Raw genomic sequence first — 18,268 nt, forward strand, 5'->3', positions numbered from 1 at the left:
CCTAGGCAGCATCTCCCTTCATGCTGCACAGCTTCTGCAGACAAATATAACAATACTTCATTGTAAACATAATTGGGCAACAAAATTAATGCAAGCAGAAACATTAAAAGATACTCTTCAGAAGAGAAAGGGGATGGTGGAAGCTAACACAGGGATTAAAATTACTGCTGGAGGATTTTTTAATATAATGAGCCCCTAATTTGCTTAGATATTGTTGATACTATTCTGTGTTTAGCTGCTTGGTTGGTTGGATTATATTTTGGTTTTCCAGAGTCCAACATGGGTGTTTGATTTTTGATTTTTTTTTTCTTTTATTACTTCTTTTAATTGACTTTTTTTTAGTAACCAAAGGGTTTATCCTTTCTTTATGTTATAAGACATTAATGTTTTCTAATAGACTTCCCTTTCAATCATAACCATTTGTATTCTGTGCATTTCTTGGTTTTTAAAATTTACCTTCTCTGAACAGCTATTTTGCAGCCCCATGTTTCACCCCAAGCAGCCAGTGCACCTCCTGCTCCTACTCCTGCTTCTGATGGTAAGTCTGCTTTTCAAGAAATCAGTCTCTAGGACGTGGGTTCCTAAGTAGCATCTTCCTCCATGCTGAACAGCTTCTGCAGGCAAATACAATGATACTTGATTTTAAACATAATGGAGCAAAAAAACTAGTTCAAATAGAAATGCTGTGATACTTCTTTTCAGAAGAGACAGGGGATGGAGAAAGCTAATACAGAAATTAAAATTATTACTTTGATTATTTTTTCCATTGGTCTCTATTTGTTTGGAAATTTTTTTGTTTCAGTTTGGTTTTGGTTGATTGGTTAGTTGGATTTATTGGTTTTGGCGAGTGGTGGGTGGTAGTATGGTGTTTGATTTTTGAATTTTTACTTTAATTATTTCTTTTACTCTTTTCTTTTTCCTTTTCTTTTTCCTACTAAAGACATTTATGTTCTTTCTGTGATATATCATTAACATTTTTTGTAAATGCCTTTCCTTGAAACTGTAACCATAACCATTTGAGTTGCTTGTATTTCCTTGCTTTTAAAAATTTACATTCTCTGAAGTAAATTTACTTTCTCTGAACAGAATCTTTTCAGCTTCTCCTTATACCCCAAGGACCTAGTACACCTCGTAGTCCAGCTCCTGATGGTAACTCTGCTTTTCAAGTAATTGTAGTCACTTGGATGTGGGTTCTTATCCAGCATCTCTGTTAATATTGCAAAGCTTCTCTAGGCAAATATAAAAAATATTTAAGGGTAAATATAATGGAGCAATAAAATTAGCGCTGAAAGAAAAGTTCTGAGACTTTGTTCAGAAGAGAAAGCAATGGTGAAAGCCAACAGAGGGATTAAAATTACTTCTGTAATTTTTTTTCTGTTTGTCCCTATTTGCTGGTATACTTTTCATTTTAGTTTGGCTTGGGTTGCTTGGTTAGTTGGCTTATGGTTGGTTTTGGGAAGGAGTTATGGATGGGTTGTTTTTTCTATTATGGGGTTTTTAAACTACAATTATATTTCTTTTTGTATCTAACTCTTACCAAAGGCTTTTTACTTTCTTTTTATTTTAAACCATTAATGTATTTATAATTGCATATCTTTACAACCATATATATTTCTGTTCTGTGCATTATCCTTGGTTTTTCAAATTCACCTTTTCTGACATAAATTTACTTTCTCTCAACAGAATCCTTCCAGCTACTCTTTGTACAACAAGGAACGAGTACACAATGTAGTCTTGCTCCTGATGGTAAATCTGCTTTTAAAGTAGTTATATCACTTGCATGGGGGTTCCCAGACAGCATCTCCGTTCATGCTGCACAGATTCTGTAGACAAATACAACACTTTATTATAATGATAAGGGATCAATGCATCTGGTATTAAGAGAAATGTTCTGAGACATTTTTCAGAAGAGAAAGGGCTGATGTAACTGACACAGGGATTGAAATGTTTGTAAGAGAGGCTGTAGAAGAAGTTTGTTTCCTTTATTAAAAAAATTACAATCATGAGGCATAAAATACGTATGTAAGGATGTGTGGAACGTCAAATAAAATGCAATTTCTACAATTCCGAGGGCACTATACTTGTGTTAATGTCCTGTGTCCATTAAAGAGAAATATATAATATTCAGCTGCCGTGTATTTCAAATAAGCAGTTAATACAACGACCAAACAATTTTTACTACTACAAAAATATAAAATTGTGAGAGTTATGTAGCAGCAAATGTACATTCTCTCTTCATTTGTTTCTTAATTCTTTGCTTATTCCAGCAAGCTGGGGAGAGCCTAGACACAGAACGTACATTGATTCCAGAACTGACACAACCTCCAGTGTGGCACCCTACAGGGGCTCTACTCTGCCTGGAATTCACACAATCTCCAGGGTGTCACCCCAGAGAACCTATCCTGTGTCTGGCAGTGATGTGCCCTCCAGTGTGACACCCTACAGGACCTATACTGTGTCTGAGAGTGATATGCCCTCCAGTGTGACACCCTACAGGACCTATACTGTGTCTAAGAGTGATGTGCCCTCCAGTGTGACACCCTACATAACCCACACTGTGTCTGGAAGCGACATATCCTCTGGTGTGTGACCCTATAGAACCTATACTGTCCCTGGGACCAATATAGCCTTTCCTTCCTATCATAACCTTTTCTTTCCCCTGCTTTTCCTTCCTTTTTAAAAATTACCGTCTCTGAAGCAAATTTGCTTTCTCTGAACAGAATCCTTTTGGCTTCCCTTTGTACCTCAAGGAACCAGTACACCTCGTGGTCCTGCTCCTGTTGGTAAGTCTGCTTTTGAAGCAATTGCACTCACTTGGATGTGGGTCCAGAGCCACTACCTCTCTTCATGCTGCACAGATTCCGTAGGCAAATACAACAACGCTCTCTTGTAATGATAATGGAGCATTGCATCAAGTACTAACAGAAATGTTCTGAGACATTTTTTGGAGGAAAAAACTATGTTGTAAGCAACATCGGGATTATTGCTCTTGTCAAGGAGAGTCAAGTTGAAATTTGCCTCCTTGAATAAATAAACACAGCTATGGAATTTTCAGAATTAGTTGTAAAATATGTCTCTAAGTAAACAAGTAAATACTTCCAACACTTCAAATAAAGTGTTATTGCAAGACTTCCGAGGGCACTATGCTTGTGCGCATGTCCTTTCTCTCGGAAAGATTAATATACAATAATCACGTGCAGTGTGTTTCACATAAGCAATTAAAGCAAGGAGCAAAGAGTTCTTATGAGTACACATACATAGCCTTGTGGGAGGTATGTAACAGCGAGTGTAGATTCTCTCTTGATTTGTTTTATATTCTTTTCCTTATTCCAGCAAGCTGGGGAGAGCTGGGACACAGAACCTACATTGATTCCAGAACCAACACAAGCTCCAGTGTGACACCCTACAGAACCTCTACTGTGTCTGGAACTGACACCAGCTCCAGTGTGACACCCTACAGAACCTCTACTGTGTCTGGAACAGACACAGCCTCCAGTGTGTCACCCTACAGGACCTATACTTTGTCTGGAATTGGCACAACATCCAGTGTGATGCCCCGAGGAACCTATACTGTTTCTGGCAGTGATGTGCCTTCCAGTGTGTCCCCTTACAGGACCTATACTGTGTCTGAGAGTGATGTGCCCTCCAGTGTGACACCCTACAGGACCTATACTGTGTCTGGAAGTGATGTACCCTCCAGTGTGACACCCTACAGAACCTATACTGTGTCTGAGAGTGATGTGCCCTCCAGTGTGACACCCTACAGGACCTATACTGTGTCTGAGAGTGATGTGCCCTCCAGTGTGACACCCTACAGGACCTATACTGTGTCTGAGAGTGATGTACCCTCCAGTGTGACACCCTACAGGACCTATACTGTGTCTGAGAGTGATGTGCCCTCCAGTGTGACACCCTACAGGACCTATACTGTGTCTGGCAGTGATGTGCCCTCCAGTGTGACACCCTACAGGACCTATACTGTGTCTGGAAGTGATGTACCCTCCAGTGTGACACCCTACAGGACCTATACTGTGTCTGGCAGTGATATGCCCTCCAGTGTGACACCCTACAGGACCTATACTGTGTCTAAGAGTGATGTACCCTCAAGTGTGACACCCTACATAACCCACACTGTGTCTGGAAGCGACGTATCCTCCGGTGTGTCACCCTATAGAACCTATACTGTCCCTGGGACCAATATAGCCTTTCCTTCCTATCATAAGCTTTTCTTTTCCCTGAATTTCCTTCCTTTTTAAAAATTACCGTCTCTGAAGCAAATTTACTTTCTCTGAACAGAATCCTTTCGGCTTCCCTTTGTACCTCAAGGAACCAGTACACCTCGTGGTCCTGCTCCTGTTGGTAAGTCTGCTTTTGAAGCAATTGCACTCACTTGGATGTGGGTCCAGAGCCACTACCTCTCTTCATGCTGCACAGATTCCGTAGGCAAATACAACAACGCTCTCTTGTAATGATAATGGAGCATTGCATCAAGTACTAACAGAAATGTTCTGAGACATTTTTTGGAGGAAAAAACTATGTTGTAAGCAACATCGGGATTATTGCTCTTGTCAAGGAGAGTCAAGTTGAAATTTGCCTCCTTGAATAAATAAACACAGCTATGGAATTTTCAGAATTAGTTGTAAAATATGTCTCTAAGTAAACAAGTAAATACTTCCAACACTTCAAATAAAGTGTTATTGCAAGACTTCCGAGGGCACTATGCTTGTGCTCATGTCCTTTCTCTCGGAAAGATTAATATACAATAATCACGTGCAGTGTGTTTCACATAAGCAATTAAAGCAAGGAGCAAAGAGTTCTTATGAGTACACATACATAGCCTTGTGGGAGGTATGTAACAGCGAGTGTAGATTCTCTCTTGATTTGTTTTATATTCTTTTCCTTATTCCAGCAAGCTGGGGAGAGCTGGGACACAGAACCTACATTGATTCTAGAACCAACACAAGCTCCAGTGTGACACCCTACAGAACCTCTACTGTGTCTGGAACTGACACCAGCTCCAGTGTGACACCCTACAGAACCTCTACTGTGTCTGGAACAGACACAGCCTCCAGTGTGTCACCCTACAGGACCTATACTTTGTCTGGAATTGGCACAACATCCAGTGTGATGCCCCGAGGAACCTATACTGTTTCTGGCAGTGATGTGCCTTCCAGTGTGTCCCCTTACAGGACCTATACTGTGTCTGAGAGTGATGTGCCCTCCAGTGTGACACCCTACAGGACCTATACTGTGTCTGAGAGTGATGTGCCCTCCAGTGTGACACCCTACAGAACCTATACTGTGTCTGAGAGTGATGTGCCCTCCAGTGTGACACCCTACAGGACCTATACTGTGTCTGAGAGTGATGTACCCTCCAGTGTGACACCCTACAGGACCTATACTGTGTCTGGCAGTGATATGCCCTCCAGTGTGACACCCTACAGGACCTATACTGTGTCTGGCAGTGATGTGCCCTCCAGTGTGACACCCTACAGGACCTATACTGTGTCTGGCAGTGATGTACCCTCAAGTGTGACACCCTACATAACCCACACTGTGTCTGGAAGCGACGTATCCTCCGGTGTGTCACCCTATAGAACCTATACTGTCCCTGGGACCAATATAGCCTTTCCTTCCTATCATAACCTTTTCTTTTCCCTGAATTTCCTTCCTTTTTAAAAATTACCGTCTCTGAAGCAAATTTACTTTCTCTGAACAGAATCTTTTCGGCTTCCCTTTGTACCTCAAGGAACCAGTACACCTCGTGGTCCTGCTCCTGTTGGTAAGTCTGCTTTTGAAGCAATTGCACTCACTTGGATGTGGGTCCAGAGCCACTACCTCTCTTCATGCTGCACAGATTCCGTAGGCAAATACAACAACGCTCTCTTGTAATGATAATGGAGCATTGCATCAAGTACTAACAGAAATGTTCTGAGACATTTTTTGGAGGAAAAAACTATGTTGTAAGCAACATCGGGATTATTGCTCTTGTCAAGGAGAGTCAAGTTGAAATTTGCCTCCTTGAATAAATAAACACAGCTATGGAATTATCAGAATTAGTTGTAAAATATGTCTCTAAGTAAACAAGTAAATACTTCCAACACTTCAAATAAAGTGTTATTGCAAGACTTCCGAGGGCACTATGCTTGTGCTCATGTCCTTTCTCTATGGAAGAATAATATACAATCATCACTTGCAGGATGTTTCACATAAGCAATTAAAGCAAGGAGCAAAGAGTTTTTATGAGTACACATACATAGATTATGGCAAGTATGTAACAGCAAGTGTAGATTCTCTCTTGATTTGTTTTATATTCTTTTCCTTATTCCAGCAAGCTGGGGAGAGCCGGGACACAGAACCTACATTGATTCTAGAACCAACACAAGCTCCAGTGTGACACCCTACAGAACCTCTACTGTGTCTGGAACTGACACCAGCTCCAGTGTGACACCCTACAGAACCTCTACTGTGTCTGGAAGTGACGCAACCTCCAGAGTGACACCCCAGACAACATACACTGTGTCTGGCAGTGACATACCTTCTAGTGTAACACCCTACAGAACCTATACTGTGTCTGGAAGTGATATACCCTCCAGTGGGACACCCTACGGAACCTCTGCTGTGTCTGGCAGTTATGTACCCTCCAGTGTGACACCCCAGGGAACCCATAATATGTCTGGCAGTGACGTATTCTCCGGTGTGTACGCTTCCTGAGAAGGGAATCTATTTGTGTCTGGAAACTACATAGCCTTTTCTTCCAACCATAAGCATTTCAGTTCCATGCATTTCCTTGCTTTTTAAAATTTAAGTTCTCTGAAGTACGTTTACTTTCTCTGAACAGACTTCTTTCAGCATCGCACTGAACCCCAAGAATCTGCCACACCTCGTCCTCCTGCTCCTGATGGTAAGTCTGCTTATCAAGTAATTATTGTCATTTGGATGTGCATTCACAGCCAGCCTCTCCCATCATGTTGCACAGATTCTGCAGAGAAATACAACAATACTAATTGTTGTATTAATTAATTAATAATTAATTGTACAATTAATTAATTGTAAATACAGTAGAGCAGTAAAACTACTGCTACCATTTTGAAATAGCAATTTCTTGCAAACATAACCCTTTCAGTTCTGTGCCTTTGTGTTGTGACATTTTTCAAAGAAGAGAAAGGGGATGATGGAAGCTAACACAGGAATTAGAATTATTACTGGAATATTTTTTTTCTGTTGTTTCCCACGCCCTTGTGGGTTTGTTTTGGTTTTAATTTGAGTTTGGATTCTTGGTTGCTTGGACTTTTTTGGTTTTGGGGAGTGATTGAGGTGTGTGGGTTTTTTATTTTTAATTTTTTTTCTGTTATTACTTCTTTAAATACTTTTTCTTTTTTAATGAATAAATTATTTTTCCTTTCTTTATCTTATAAACCATTAACATTTTGTAATAGCTTTTCCTTTCAACTATAACTATTCCCTTTTCGTGCATTTCTTGGTTTTTAAAACTTACTTTTACTCAACAGATATTTTTCAACCTTACATTTCTTCACAAGCTGCTGGTAAACGTCCTGCTCCTGCTCCTGTTGGTAAGTCTGTTTTTCAAGCAATTGCAGTCACTTGTTTGTGAGTTCCTAGGCAGCATCTCCTTTCATGCTGTACAGTTTCTGTAGGAAAATACAACAATACTTAATTGTAAACATAGTGGAGCATTAAAACTAATTAAAACAGAAACATTGGGATACTTTATAAGAGGAGAAAGAGGGTGGTGGAAGCTAACACATGGATTAAAATTGCTGCTGGGGGATTTTTTTTCCCCTCATAGGTCTTTAATTTGCTTATATATTTTTGATTTTAGTCTGGGTTCATGCCTTTTGTTGGTTGGATTATTTTTGGTTTTTCAGAGTGGTCCTTGTGTGCTGGCGGTGTTTGATATTTGATTTCCGTTTTCTTTTATTTCTTCTTATAATTGCTTTCTTTCTTTTTTTTTTTTTAACTAAAGCTTTTTTCCTTTCTTTCTGTTATAAACCATTAACGTTTTTGTAATAGACTCCCTTTTCAAGCATAACCATTTCAGTTCTATGTATTTGCTTGGTTTTTAAAATTTACCTCCTCTGAACAGATATTTTTCAGCCTCTCATTTCATCCCAAGCAGCCAGTGCACCTTCTGCTCCTATTCCTGCTCCTGATGGTAAGTCTGCTTTTCAAGAAATCAGTGTCTTTGATGTGGGTGCCTAGGCAGCATATTACTTCAGGTTGCACAGCTTCTGTAGGCAAATACAAGAATACTTGTTTTTAAACATACTGTAGCAATAAAACTAATGCTAACAGATATGTTATGAGATTTTTTGAAAGGAGAGAAAGGGGACGGTGAATGCTAACACAGGGACACAGGGATTAAAATTACTACTGTAATTTTTTCTTTGGGTTCCCATCTATTGGAAAATATTTGTTTTCTGTTTGGATTTGGTTGACAAGTTGGTTGGTTTTCTGGTTTTAGAGAGTGTTTCTGCTGGATAATTGGTTTTGATTTTTTCTTTTTCTAAATTATTTTCTCTTTCTATTTTTTTTTTTTTTAACTAAAGTCTTTTAGTTTCCTTCTGCGATAAATTATTGTAATAGCTTTTCCTTGCCAACAACCATTTCAGTTCCATGAATTTCCTTATTTTTAAAATTCACCTTCTCTGAAAAAAATTTACTTTCTCTAAACAGAATCATTTCGGCTTCTCTTCATACCCCAAGGTCCCAGTACACCTCGTACTCTAGGTCCTGATGGTAAGTCTGCTTGTCAAGCAATTATTGTCCACAGTATTGGATGTGCATTCAGAGCCAGCCTCTCCCTTCATGCCACAGAGCTTCTGCAGACAATATAACAATACTTCATTGTAAACATAATGGAGCAATTACACTACTGCTAACATTTTGAATATGCCATTTCTTGCAAACATAACCCTTCCAGTTCTGTGCATTTCCTTGCTTTTTAAAATTTACCTCCTCTGAAGTGATTTTACTTTCACTGAACAGACTCTTTCTGGCTGCCTGTTTCATCCCAAGCAGCGCGTGCACCTCCTGCACCTGCTCATGCTCGTGATGGTAAGTCTGCTTGTCAAGCAATTGGGATGTGGGTTCCTAGGCAGCATCTCCCTCATGCTGCACAGCCTCTGTAGGCAAATATAATAATCCTTAATTGCAAATGCTATGAAGCAGTAAAACTGGTGCTAACAGCAAAGTTGTGGGATGTTCTCAGAAGAGAAAGAGGATGGGGAAAGCTAACACAGGAAATAAAATTTGTACTATAGGGTTTTTTCCTATTGGTCTCCATTTGCTTGGACATATTTGGTTTTCATTTGGGTTTGGTTGATGGGTTGTTTGGATTCTTTTGATTTTGGAGACTAATGGTTGTGGGTGGGTGCATGTTTTTTTTTGTTTGGTTGTTTGTTTGTTTTTTGTGGTTTTTTTACTATTTTAAATTTCTTTCTTTCCTTGGTTTTTTTTTTTTTTTTTTGGGGTGGGGGGGGCAGGGGTGGAGTTTGGGGTTTTTTTGGTAGGTTTTTATTTTTTTGCTGTTGTTGTTTTTTTTTTTTTAACCAAAGACATTTTCCTTCCTTTATGTTAAAAACCAATACTTGTAATGGCCTTTCCTTGCCACCACACCATTTCAGTGCTGTGCAATTCCTATAAAACAAAAACATTTTTTAGATTGAAAATTACTTTCTCTTCATAGAATCTTTCTGGGGTCGAATTGGACACCAACTAGCCGGAACACCTCCTGCACATGCTGGTGACAGTGATGGTAAGTCTGCTTTTCAAGCAATTTCAGTCACTTGGATGTGGGTTCCTAGCCAGCATCTCCCTTCATGCTGCACGGCTTCTGTAGGCAAAATCAGCAATATTTACATGTCAGCATAATGGAGCAATACAGCCAGTGCAAACACAAAAATTCTGAGCTATTTTTCAGAAGAGAAAGTGGATGGTGAAAGCTAATACAGGGATTAAAACAAAGGGATTAAAATGAATGTTGTTATGGTTTTTTTTTATTAGTCCCCACTTGCTTAGATATTCTAAGTTTTAATTTGCTTGGTAGGTTGGATTTTTTTGGGGTGTATGTTTGGTGTGTGTTTTGTTTTTTGATTTTTGTTTAATTGTAATTTTTAATTTCCTTCCTTCCTTTGTGCCTTCCAGCTTCTCTCCCACCTTCCCTTCCCTTCCCTTCCCTTCCCTTCCCTTCCCTTCCCTTCCCTTCCCTTCCCTTCCCTTCCCTTCCCTTCCCTTCCCTTCCCTTCCCTTCCCTTCCCTTCCCTTCCCTTCCCTCCCCTCCCCTCCCCTCCCCTTCCCTCCCCTCCCCTCCCCTCCCCTCCCCTCCCCTCCCCTCCCCTCCCCTCCCCTCCCCTCCCCTCCCCTCCCCTCCCCTCCCCTCCCCTTCCCTTCCCTTCCCTTCCCTTCCCTTCCCTTCCCTTCCCTTCCCTTCCCTTCCCTTCCCTTCCCTTCCCTTCCCTTCCCTTCCCTTCCCTTCCCTTCCCTTCCCTTCCCTTCCCTTCCCTTCCCTTCCCTTCCCTTCCCTTCCCTTCCCTTCCCTTCCCTTCCCTTCCCTTCCCTTCCCTTCCCTTCCCTTCCCTTCCCTTCCCTTCCCTTCCCTTCCCTTCCCTTCCCTTCCCTTCCCTTCCCTTCCCTCTTTTTATCAAAAGGCTTTTTTCTTTTCTTTCTGTTATAAACCACTAACATTTCTGAAATAGCCTTTCCTTTCAACCATAACCCCTTCAGTTCTCTGCATTTCCTGGCTTTTTTCAACTTTTTCTTTTGAAAAAGTAAACTCTGGAAAGTAAATTTACTTTCCCTGAACAGACTCTTTTGGACCTCGCTTTGTGCCCAAAGGAGCTGCTGCACCTCCTGCTCCTGTTGGTAAGTCTGCTTTTCAAACAATTACAGTCACTTGGGTCCCTAGCCAGCATCTCCCTTCACACTGCACAGCTTCTGTAGGCAAATACAACAATCTTTAATTGTCAACATATACTGGAGCATTAAAATTAGTGGTAACAGAAATATTCTGAGACATCTATTAGAAGAGAATGGTGGTGCTGAAAGCAAACACAGGGATTAAAATTACTAGTGTAGTATTTTTTTAATTAGTCCCCATTTGCTTTTTATGGGTTTTGTTTTGTTTTTTTGCTTGGTTAGTTGAGTATTTTTGGTTTTGCAGAGCAGCAATAGTGGATGGGTGTTTAATTTTTGAATTTTAGTTTTTTTTCTTATTTTCTTTCTTTTTCCCCAAAAGGCTTCTTGCTTTCATTATGTTATAAAGCATTAACTTTTTTTATTCATCTTTTCTTGCAAACATAACCATTGCAGCTCTGTGCATTTCCTCACATTTTAAAATTTACTTCCTCTGAAATAAATTTACTATCTCTGAACAGATATTTTTCGGATTAGTGTTGCACCCAAAGCACCCCGTACACCTGCTACTCCTGTTCCTGCTCCTGCTGGTAAGTCTGAATTTTACACAATTACTGTCACTGGGATGTGGGTTCCTAGCCAGCATCTCCCTTCATGCTGCACGGCTTCTGTAGGCAAATACAGCAACAATTAATTAAAAACATAATGGAGCATTAAAATAGTGCAAACAGAAATGTTGTGATACATTTTAAAGATGGGAAAGGGGATGAAGAAAGCTTGCACAGAGTTTAAAATTATTACTGGAATTTTTTTTTGTTGGTTTCAATATCCTTGTGAGTTTGGATGTCCTTGTGGTTTTAATTTGGGTTTGGATTCTTGGTTGCTTGGACTCTTTTGGTTTTGGGGAGTGGTTGAGGTGGGCAGATGTTTGATTTTTGAATTTTTTATTTTATTACTCCTTTTAATTGCATTCTTTCTTTCTTTTCTTTTTTTCTTTTTTTTTTTTTTTATAGCCAAAGGCCTTTTCCTTTCTTTCTGCTATAAACCATTAACATTTTGTAATAGCCTTTCCTTTCAACTATAACTACTTCCATTCCGTGCATTTCTTGGTTTTTAAAACTTACTTTTATTCAACAGATATTTTTCAGCCTTACGTTTCACCACAAGCCGCTGGTAGACCTACTGCTCCTATTTCTACTGCTGATGGTAAATCTGTTTTTCAAACAATTGTAGTCCCTTGGATGTGGGTTCCTAGGCAGCTTCTCCATGCTACACAGATTCTATAGCCAAATACAACAACACTTAATTGTAGACATACAGGATCATTAAATCTAGAGCAAACAGAAATGTTTTGAGACATTTTTCAGAAGAAAAAGGGGTGGGGTAACTAAACGGCATTAAATTTTTTGTTAGGGAGACTGCAGAATAGGTTTGTTTCCTTGATTAAAAAACACAGCTTTGGAATTAATATGATAAGAGGTAAAAGATGTCTGTAGGTAAGTACTTGTAGCACTTCAAATAAATGTTATGCCAACACTTCCTAGGGAAGGATACTTGTGCTAATGTCCTTTGTCTATTAAAGATTTATGTCTAATAATCAGGTGCCGTGTGTTTCAAATAAGCACTTAAGGAGCAAACATTTAGAAGTACTTCACATACACACCCTTTGGTATGTGAGGTATTTAACAGCAAACGTAGATTCTCTCTTGATTTGTTTTTTATTCTTTTGTTTATTCCAGGACGCTGGAGAGTGCCTAGCCACAGAGCCCATTCTGTATCTGGAGCCAACGTACCCGCTGCTGTGGCAGCACGCAGAACCCACAGTGCCTCTGACACCAACGTACCCTCCAGTGTGACACCAGGCAGATTCTATAGTGTGTCTGAAACCAACACACCCTCCAGTGTGATGCCAGGCAGAACAGGTTTTGGGTCATCAATGGACAGAGTCATCAACCCGATACCAACCAGAACCAATACTGGGTCATCAGTGGATGCATCCTCCCGTATGAGAGGAAACAGAGCTCTTACCGTGCCTTCAAGCAACATGTCCTCCAGTATGACAGGGACTAGAGCTGGTACTGGGTCTTCAGTCAACACATCCTTCAGTTCCAGACCACAGAGAGCCAGTTCTTTGCCTTCAGTCAGACCTTCCAGCCAGGATGTCTTACTCAGCACCAGAAAAAGTAAGGAAATTTAATTGTCAGTTGTGATTTCTTCATCAAAATACCGGCTTCTCTTTACAAAGAAAATACTTCAGCAATGCAAAAAAATCTAAATAAATTACAATCTAAATAAAGTACAATCTTACCGACCTTTTTATTGTAGTTCAGTGTATATATTTTTTTATTTGTAATTTCATATTTTTATGAAAATGTGCATTCATATCTTCAAATTTTTGTTTCTCTAATTATTCATATACGAAAGCACTTATTTATTTCACTCTTTTTTATTGCAGTTTTTAATTTTTATGTAATAAAAAAAATCCACAAGCCATTTTAGTCTCTGTCTCTCAAAGTTGTTTCATACCTGTCTATTTTAAACCAGGACTACAATACTTTAATAGGATTGAGAGAGGTCCATGAAATGTACACCAGTGATTCCTCTTGTGGAATGTCATGGCCCTGTGTTTTGTTTGAAAAGACAGGTGTCTGCTAAGGAAGGCAGGAGCCTCCCTTGAAATGGAAAATGCAAACTCCTTCTCTCTGAATTAGTATAATTTTGAAATAAAGGGGCTCTCAGGCAAAGATATGGGAGAGGAATAGTAGTTCTTTATTAGGAAAATTCAAATACAAATGCAACAGTACAAAAAAAATCTACTGACAGAGTCAGAACATGACCTGACACTCTGTTGGTCGGGGAGTTGGTAGCAGTCTGATTACATGGTGACTGTAGTCTTGGTGTGACAGCTGTGGTTCTCTTGAAACAGTGATCCTGATACAGGGTGTAGTCTTCCTCTGAAGGTCCAGTGGTGGTGTAGATGGGCTTGGTCTTCTTCTGGCAATCCAGGGGAAAAGAAAACTGCTCTTCTGGGAATCTAGTTGGAAAAGGCTGCTGTGGTGTTGCAAATCTCTTATTATATCTAGGTAGGAATGCTTGGCTCCTCCCCCTGGGTAGAGTGTCTCACAATGGGATGACGTAATTTCATCAGTCATGCAGTGAGATTCAATGGCCTACTAAGAGAAAATATTTTCCGGAGGGAGGACTGGTTGTGTAAGAAATAAAAAAACTGTCCCACCTGGTTTTAACGGGTGGCCCAATTAGCAGAAGATAATTGCCCTACCTCTAACAGATGGCAATAGAATACATACTCCCAGAGACATTTTGCAACCTAAGACATTATCCACCCCTTATTCTATTAGTATTTGCATTATGCTCAAATCAATAAACTGACACCATGAAATCTTACACATGGCTCTTACTTAAGACTAGGTTTCCCTGTGGTACGCTGTCGCCATTGAGTTAGGAATGGCTGAAGAACGGTGACATTGACTCCTATGATCAGAAGGCATAAAGCAATTTTTATTAGGAACTTCATATATTTATAGGCAGGATAGTTCACTCAGAACCTGATTGGCTCTTAAACAATACCCCTCACATCATTGATTAATTAGGAACGACATCTTCTGGTAAAATATCTTTCCATAAGCATCACATACAAACATTCCGCGTGTTCACAAACACCAGGTGCAGCAATTAAGATAAGAATTGTTTTAATTATTTCTCTGAGTGTTCTCACAACTTCCCTAGGATGATGCCTAGGAAAGTTATCTGTTTCTCTCTCTGTCAGCATCCACAGATGGCAAGAGGCTAGTGTCTTAGAATCATTGAAAGAGAGGGAAGACCAGGTTGCAGAGGCCCCATGTCCTCTATGATCTCATTGATCTTCCTCAGGTCGTGGAGCAATCTCCAGGAATCAGAAGTTTACTTATGAATGACAAAAACTGGGGAATTGCAGAGACTGGTTGTAGGTTTGATGTGGTCTTCTTGTAGTTGTTCACTTACTAATTTTTGGAAAATATTCAATTTTTTTGGTGTAAGAGGCCATTGATTAATCCAAATAGGCTGATTGGTTTTCTATGATAATTTCAGAGTGGCAGGTGTTTCTGTGGTTTTCATCAAAAACCCCTTTCTATCTTCGCTCCCCCCTCAGACAACACATCTCTTCCCCATACTGTGATAGGCTTCTGCACCACAAGGGGACGGATGATTGCTGTCCTTCCCTCGGGACCTGTAACAGTAATCCTGAATTCACTTTGCAGACAAGGCAGCTCCTCCAATTCCTGTGAGAGCACCCTTAGTTGTTACCAAATTCCAATTGCACAGCCAGGATACATGAGAAATCACAATGACGTCTGGCCCTATGCCCAGCATACCTGTACTGTGAACTGTTTTACCAAGGTGTGTTAGACTGTTAGTTATTTGCTCCTGACACGAGAACACAAATTTGTTGGACAATATTTTTTTCCTGATTCAGAGATGGGGAACTGAGAGGCGTTTTAAAAACTTATATTCTATTTTAAGTCTCATGAGAAGGGTGAGACAATACAGATGTTAGAATTCATGCCATCACAATCAGAAGCTATTTCCTAATTACAATACACTAGAAGCGTTTCTTAGCCTATCAGCTTTTTGCTGTAGATGCCTTAAAGCAAATCATGTAAAAATACCCCTCGTGGATCCTACTACAACACATCTTTTATAGTTCTGTTTCTCCAAAGTATCTAGTCTTATTTACAAGACCATCCTATGAAACTTTCTTCTAGCTCCATTTCTCTCTCAACAATATCTATCCTACTCCATAGCATTTCTGAATCAGCATTTCTTATCTCAAGATTGCACACAGATACATACTGTGTGGGCCTTCTGTCAAGGCCCTGAAAACTCTCTACAAATCCATTTCCCACATTGGCCAGTATCAGTGTAGCTGCTTCTGATAATACAAAAAGCTCTTTCAAGACTCTTCTGAAGAGAAATGTCTTTTTGCTTTTCATTCTTAATGACAAAGCCCCCTCCAGGATGTACAGCAAACAGATTATCTAGCCTGTCCAGGGTAAACACTGCAATAACATGAGTACACTTCTCCCATCAGGTTGACAGGCAGCTTAACCAATTCTCAGCTTGCAAATAATCTCTTCTGGCATCTTTTGGGGCCCTCAACCAGGAAAGTCACACCCAAATACGGTGGGACCATGAAAACTTCTCCAGATACAAACCAGTCTCCAGGTGGCACAAGTGACTAAAGCAGCCTCCAATAATGTAGCGGGACCCAGGTTTGCTGTGTTCTCTTTGTCATTGTGGGTTTGTAATTCAGACTCACAGAGGGGCTTGAGTTGGAAGGGATCTTAAAGACCCTCTAGATCCAACCCCTCTGCCATGGGTAGGAACACCTTCCACTGGAGTAGGTGACTCAGAGCCCCTCCAAGTTGTGGCAAATACCTATGGACCCCTTTTTCTCTGTTTTACAAGGTCAGATTTCCATGCTCACATTCACAGACGGCTCAAACAGAGCATTGCTGGTTGGTCACTCTATCTCCATAACTCAGCAGAGATCCTATTTTGGATAGCTCTCGCTGCTCCCAAGGCCCCAGGGAGCAGCCACTGCCTCTCCTCCTTCTGCTTTCCCTTCCAGAATCAATGATTTCCTGCTGCTTCTACCACATCTGAGACAACTGGGAGAGATAAGGGGCTGAGGATGCAGCTTCTGGCTGAGAGTTGATAACACTCACCTGAGTATTTTATTCTCCTGATACTAAGTTGTCTGGCTGCTTACACAAATTCCTCCTGCTTGGAAAGAGACTGGTGTGAGCAGCAGGAATTGTTGCTGGCTGGAACATTTCAGAGCTGCACAAAAGAAGTATTTTGTGGAAGGCCACCAGCAGCCCTTTGTCAGCAGCACAAGGTGTGAGGTCCCCTTTGAAGGCCATCCCTGCACAAGGACAGCCTGGCCTTCTCCAGCACCCAGAACACCTTTCAGGCTTTCGCGCTGGCCTCGTCCCTCACTCTGGAGAAGCAGGTTGCTGATGGAAATCTCATATCCACAGTTTCTGGCTGGATTGCTGTGTCTTACCACAGACAGCCCTGGAGACAACAGTACAGACAGGCTCCATCTGTGATAAAAGGGGACTTGTTCCAGCTTTTCCCTTGGACCAGCGTGCAGCAGGCACACCTGTGCCTCATTCAGGTCTGTGTGGGCTGGTAGTCAGCTTCTGCTGGGAATTTAAAGCTTTTACCCTACTTACCACAGCAAATAATGGAGTAAACCCAGCTGCACCAAACTCCAAATTTCATTCTAACAATCACAATTTTCATTTTCCTCTATTCAAGACTTGAAGAAAACAAACTTTACTTGAGCTGGAGGCACAGTGTCCTCCAAGATCTTTCTTCAGTAGGACAATATTCCAAGGGAAGACTGGCAAAGCCAGAGTTTACTGATGCTCAGGAAGCTTTGCAAAACCTTCCACCTGCAGAGCTCTTGCAGCCTCCTGAGCTCCTGGAGCCCTCACTCACCTCAGGCACACTTTGGACAGGAAGGGGAATGGTTCCATTTGTGAGATGTGGGGACAGGAGGAGGGAAGACTTAGCAAACACTGTCATGAGGGCAGGGCTGTTTTCATTTAGGGTGCCAAGTGGTAGTACATAATCCCCATACTGACTCAGTGTTCCCTTTGCTTCCTACGTGTGTCGTCTGCTGTCCCTGTCCAGGAGAGCTGCTCTGCATGGGAGGAAGAGACCAAGGGAGAGGCTTTGGAGATGGGGCAGCTGGGATCTCTCTGCTTGGAGTTCTGTTTAAAGATGTATGGACTGGCACAGAGACAGGGATTATTATATAGATATGTGCATATGTAGGCTGCTGAAGGGCAAAAATTCTCAGTGAAAAGGAGAGAGTGTCTCCACTCACACAGCAAGGTAAGTGAAGGCGAAAATGCAATCTGCATTTCATGGGAGGTGTTCAGCTTTTAACAAAATATTTTTGCAGAAGATGTGCCTAGGCAGCGGTGATTGAGAGCATTTTATCAGACTCTCAGAGTATCCGCACGTCTGCTTTGCCTCATTTTCTCTCTTTTTTTCATTGTGAATGATTTCTGCTGCCCAGGTGGCTCCTGCTTGGAGTTCTACTCTCCGTGGAGTCCCGGAGTTTCCTCAGCAGGCCTTTGCAGCGAGTTCTGAGCCAACGTGTGGCTCTGCTGCCATCCCAAATCTGTGCTTCCCTTGCCCAGCCTGAGTGCAAGTCCTGGGCTTGGCCAGAGATTTTCATGGCCAAAATCCTCCAGCATTTACATCTGCTCATGGCTTTGCGTAGCAGAAATCACAAAACACCCAGTGCAACTGACAAATGGCATTTCCTGCAGATTGCTACAGCCGCACTGCCAATTGACAAATGCATGAGAATCAA

General features: G+C 41.0%; 1 protein-coding gene across 3 annotated transcripts in view; it reads left to right on the top strand.

Annotated features, from left to right (window-relative positions):
- Positions 1-13,186, top strand: part of LOC116807240 (uncharacterized) — a 61,253-nt gene extending 48,067 nt beyond the window's left edge. For 2 of the 3 annotated variants that reach the window (XM_072922508.1, XM_072922510.1), the window contains 20 exons: positions 470-538; positions 1,087-1,149; positions 1,684-1,746; positions 2,268-2,582; positions 2,721-2,783; positions 3,334-4,158; positions 4,297-4,359; positions 4,910-5,581; positions 5,720-5,782; positions 6,332-6,697; positions 6,842-6,904; positions 7,512-7,574; positions 8,108-8,176; positions 8,698-8,760; positions 9,010-9,078; positions 9,710-9,778; positions 10,828-10,884; positions 11,397-11,465; positions 12,013-12,081; positions 12,615-13,186. In XM_072922508.1, coding sequence (XP_072778609.1) covers positions 470-538; positions 1,087-1,149; positions 1,684-1,746; positions 2,268-2,582; positions 2,721-2,783; positions 3,334-4,158; positions 4,297-4,359; positions 4,910-5,581; positions 5,720-5,782; positions 6,332-6,697; positions 6,842-6,904; positions 7,512-7,574; positions 8,108-8,176; positions 8,698-8,760; positions 9,010-9,078; positions 9,710-9,778; positions 10,828-10,884; positions 11,397-11,465; positions 12,013-12,081; positions 12,615-13,072 — 3,611 coding nt within the window. In that variant the 3' untranslated portion in view covers positions 13,073-13,186. The remainder of the gene's footprint in view (positions 1-469; positions 539-1,086; positions 1,150-1,683; positions 1,747-2,267; positions 2,583-2,720; positions 2,784-3,333; positions 4,159-4,296; positions 4,360-4,909; positions 5,582-5,719; positions 5,783-6,331; positions 6,698-6,841; positions 6,905-7,511; positions 7,575-8,107; positions 8,177-8,697; positions 8,761-9,009; positions 9,079-9,709; positions 9,779-10,827; positions 10,885-11,396; positions 11,466-12,012; positions 12,082-12,614) is intronic. The other variant, XM_072922509.1, reaches the window with a different exon arrangement.
- The last annotated feature ends 5,082 nt before the right edge of the window (positions 13,187-18,268 follow it).

Source organism: Taeniopygia guttata, chromosome Z (genome assembly GCF_048771995.1).
Source record: "Taeniopygia guttata chromosome Z, bTaeGut7.mat, whole genome shotgun sequence".
Classification (NCBI taxonomy): Eukaryota; Metazoa; Chordata; class Aves; order Passeriformes; family Estrildidae; genus Taeniopygia; species Taeniopygia guttata.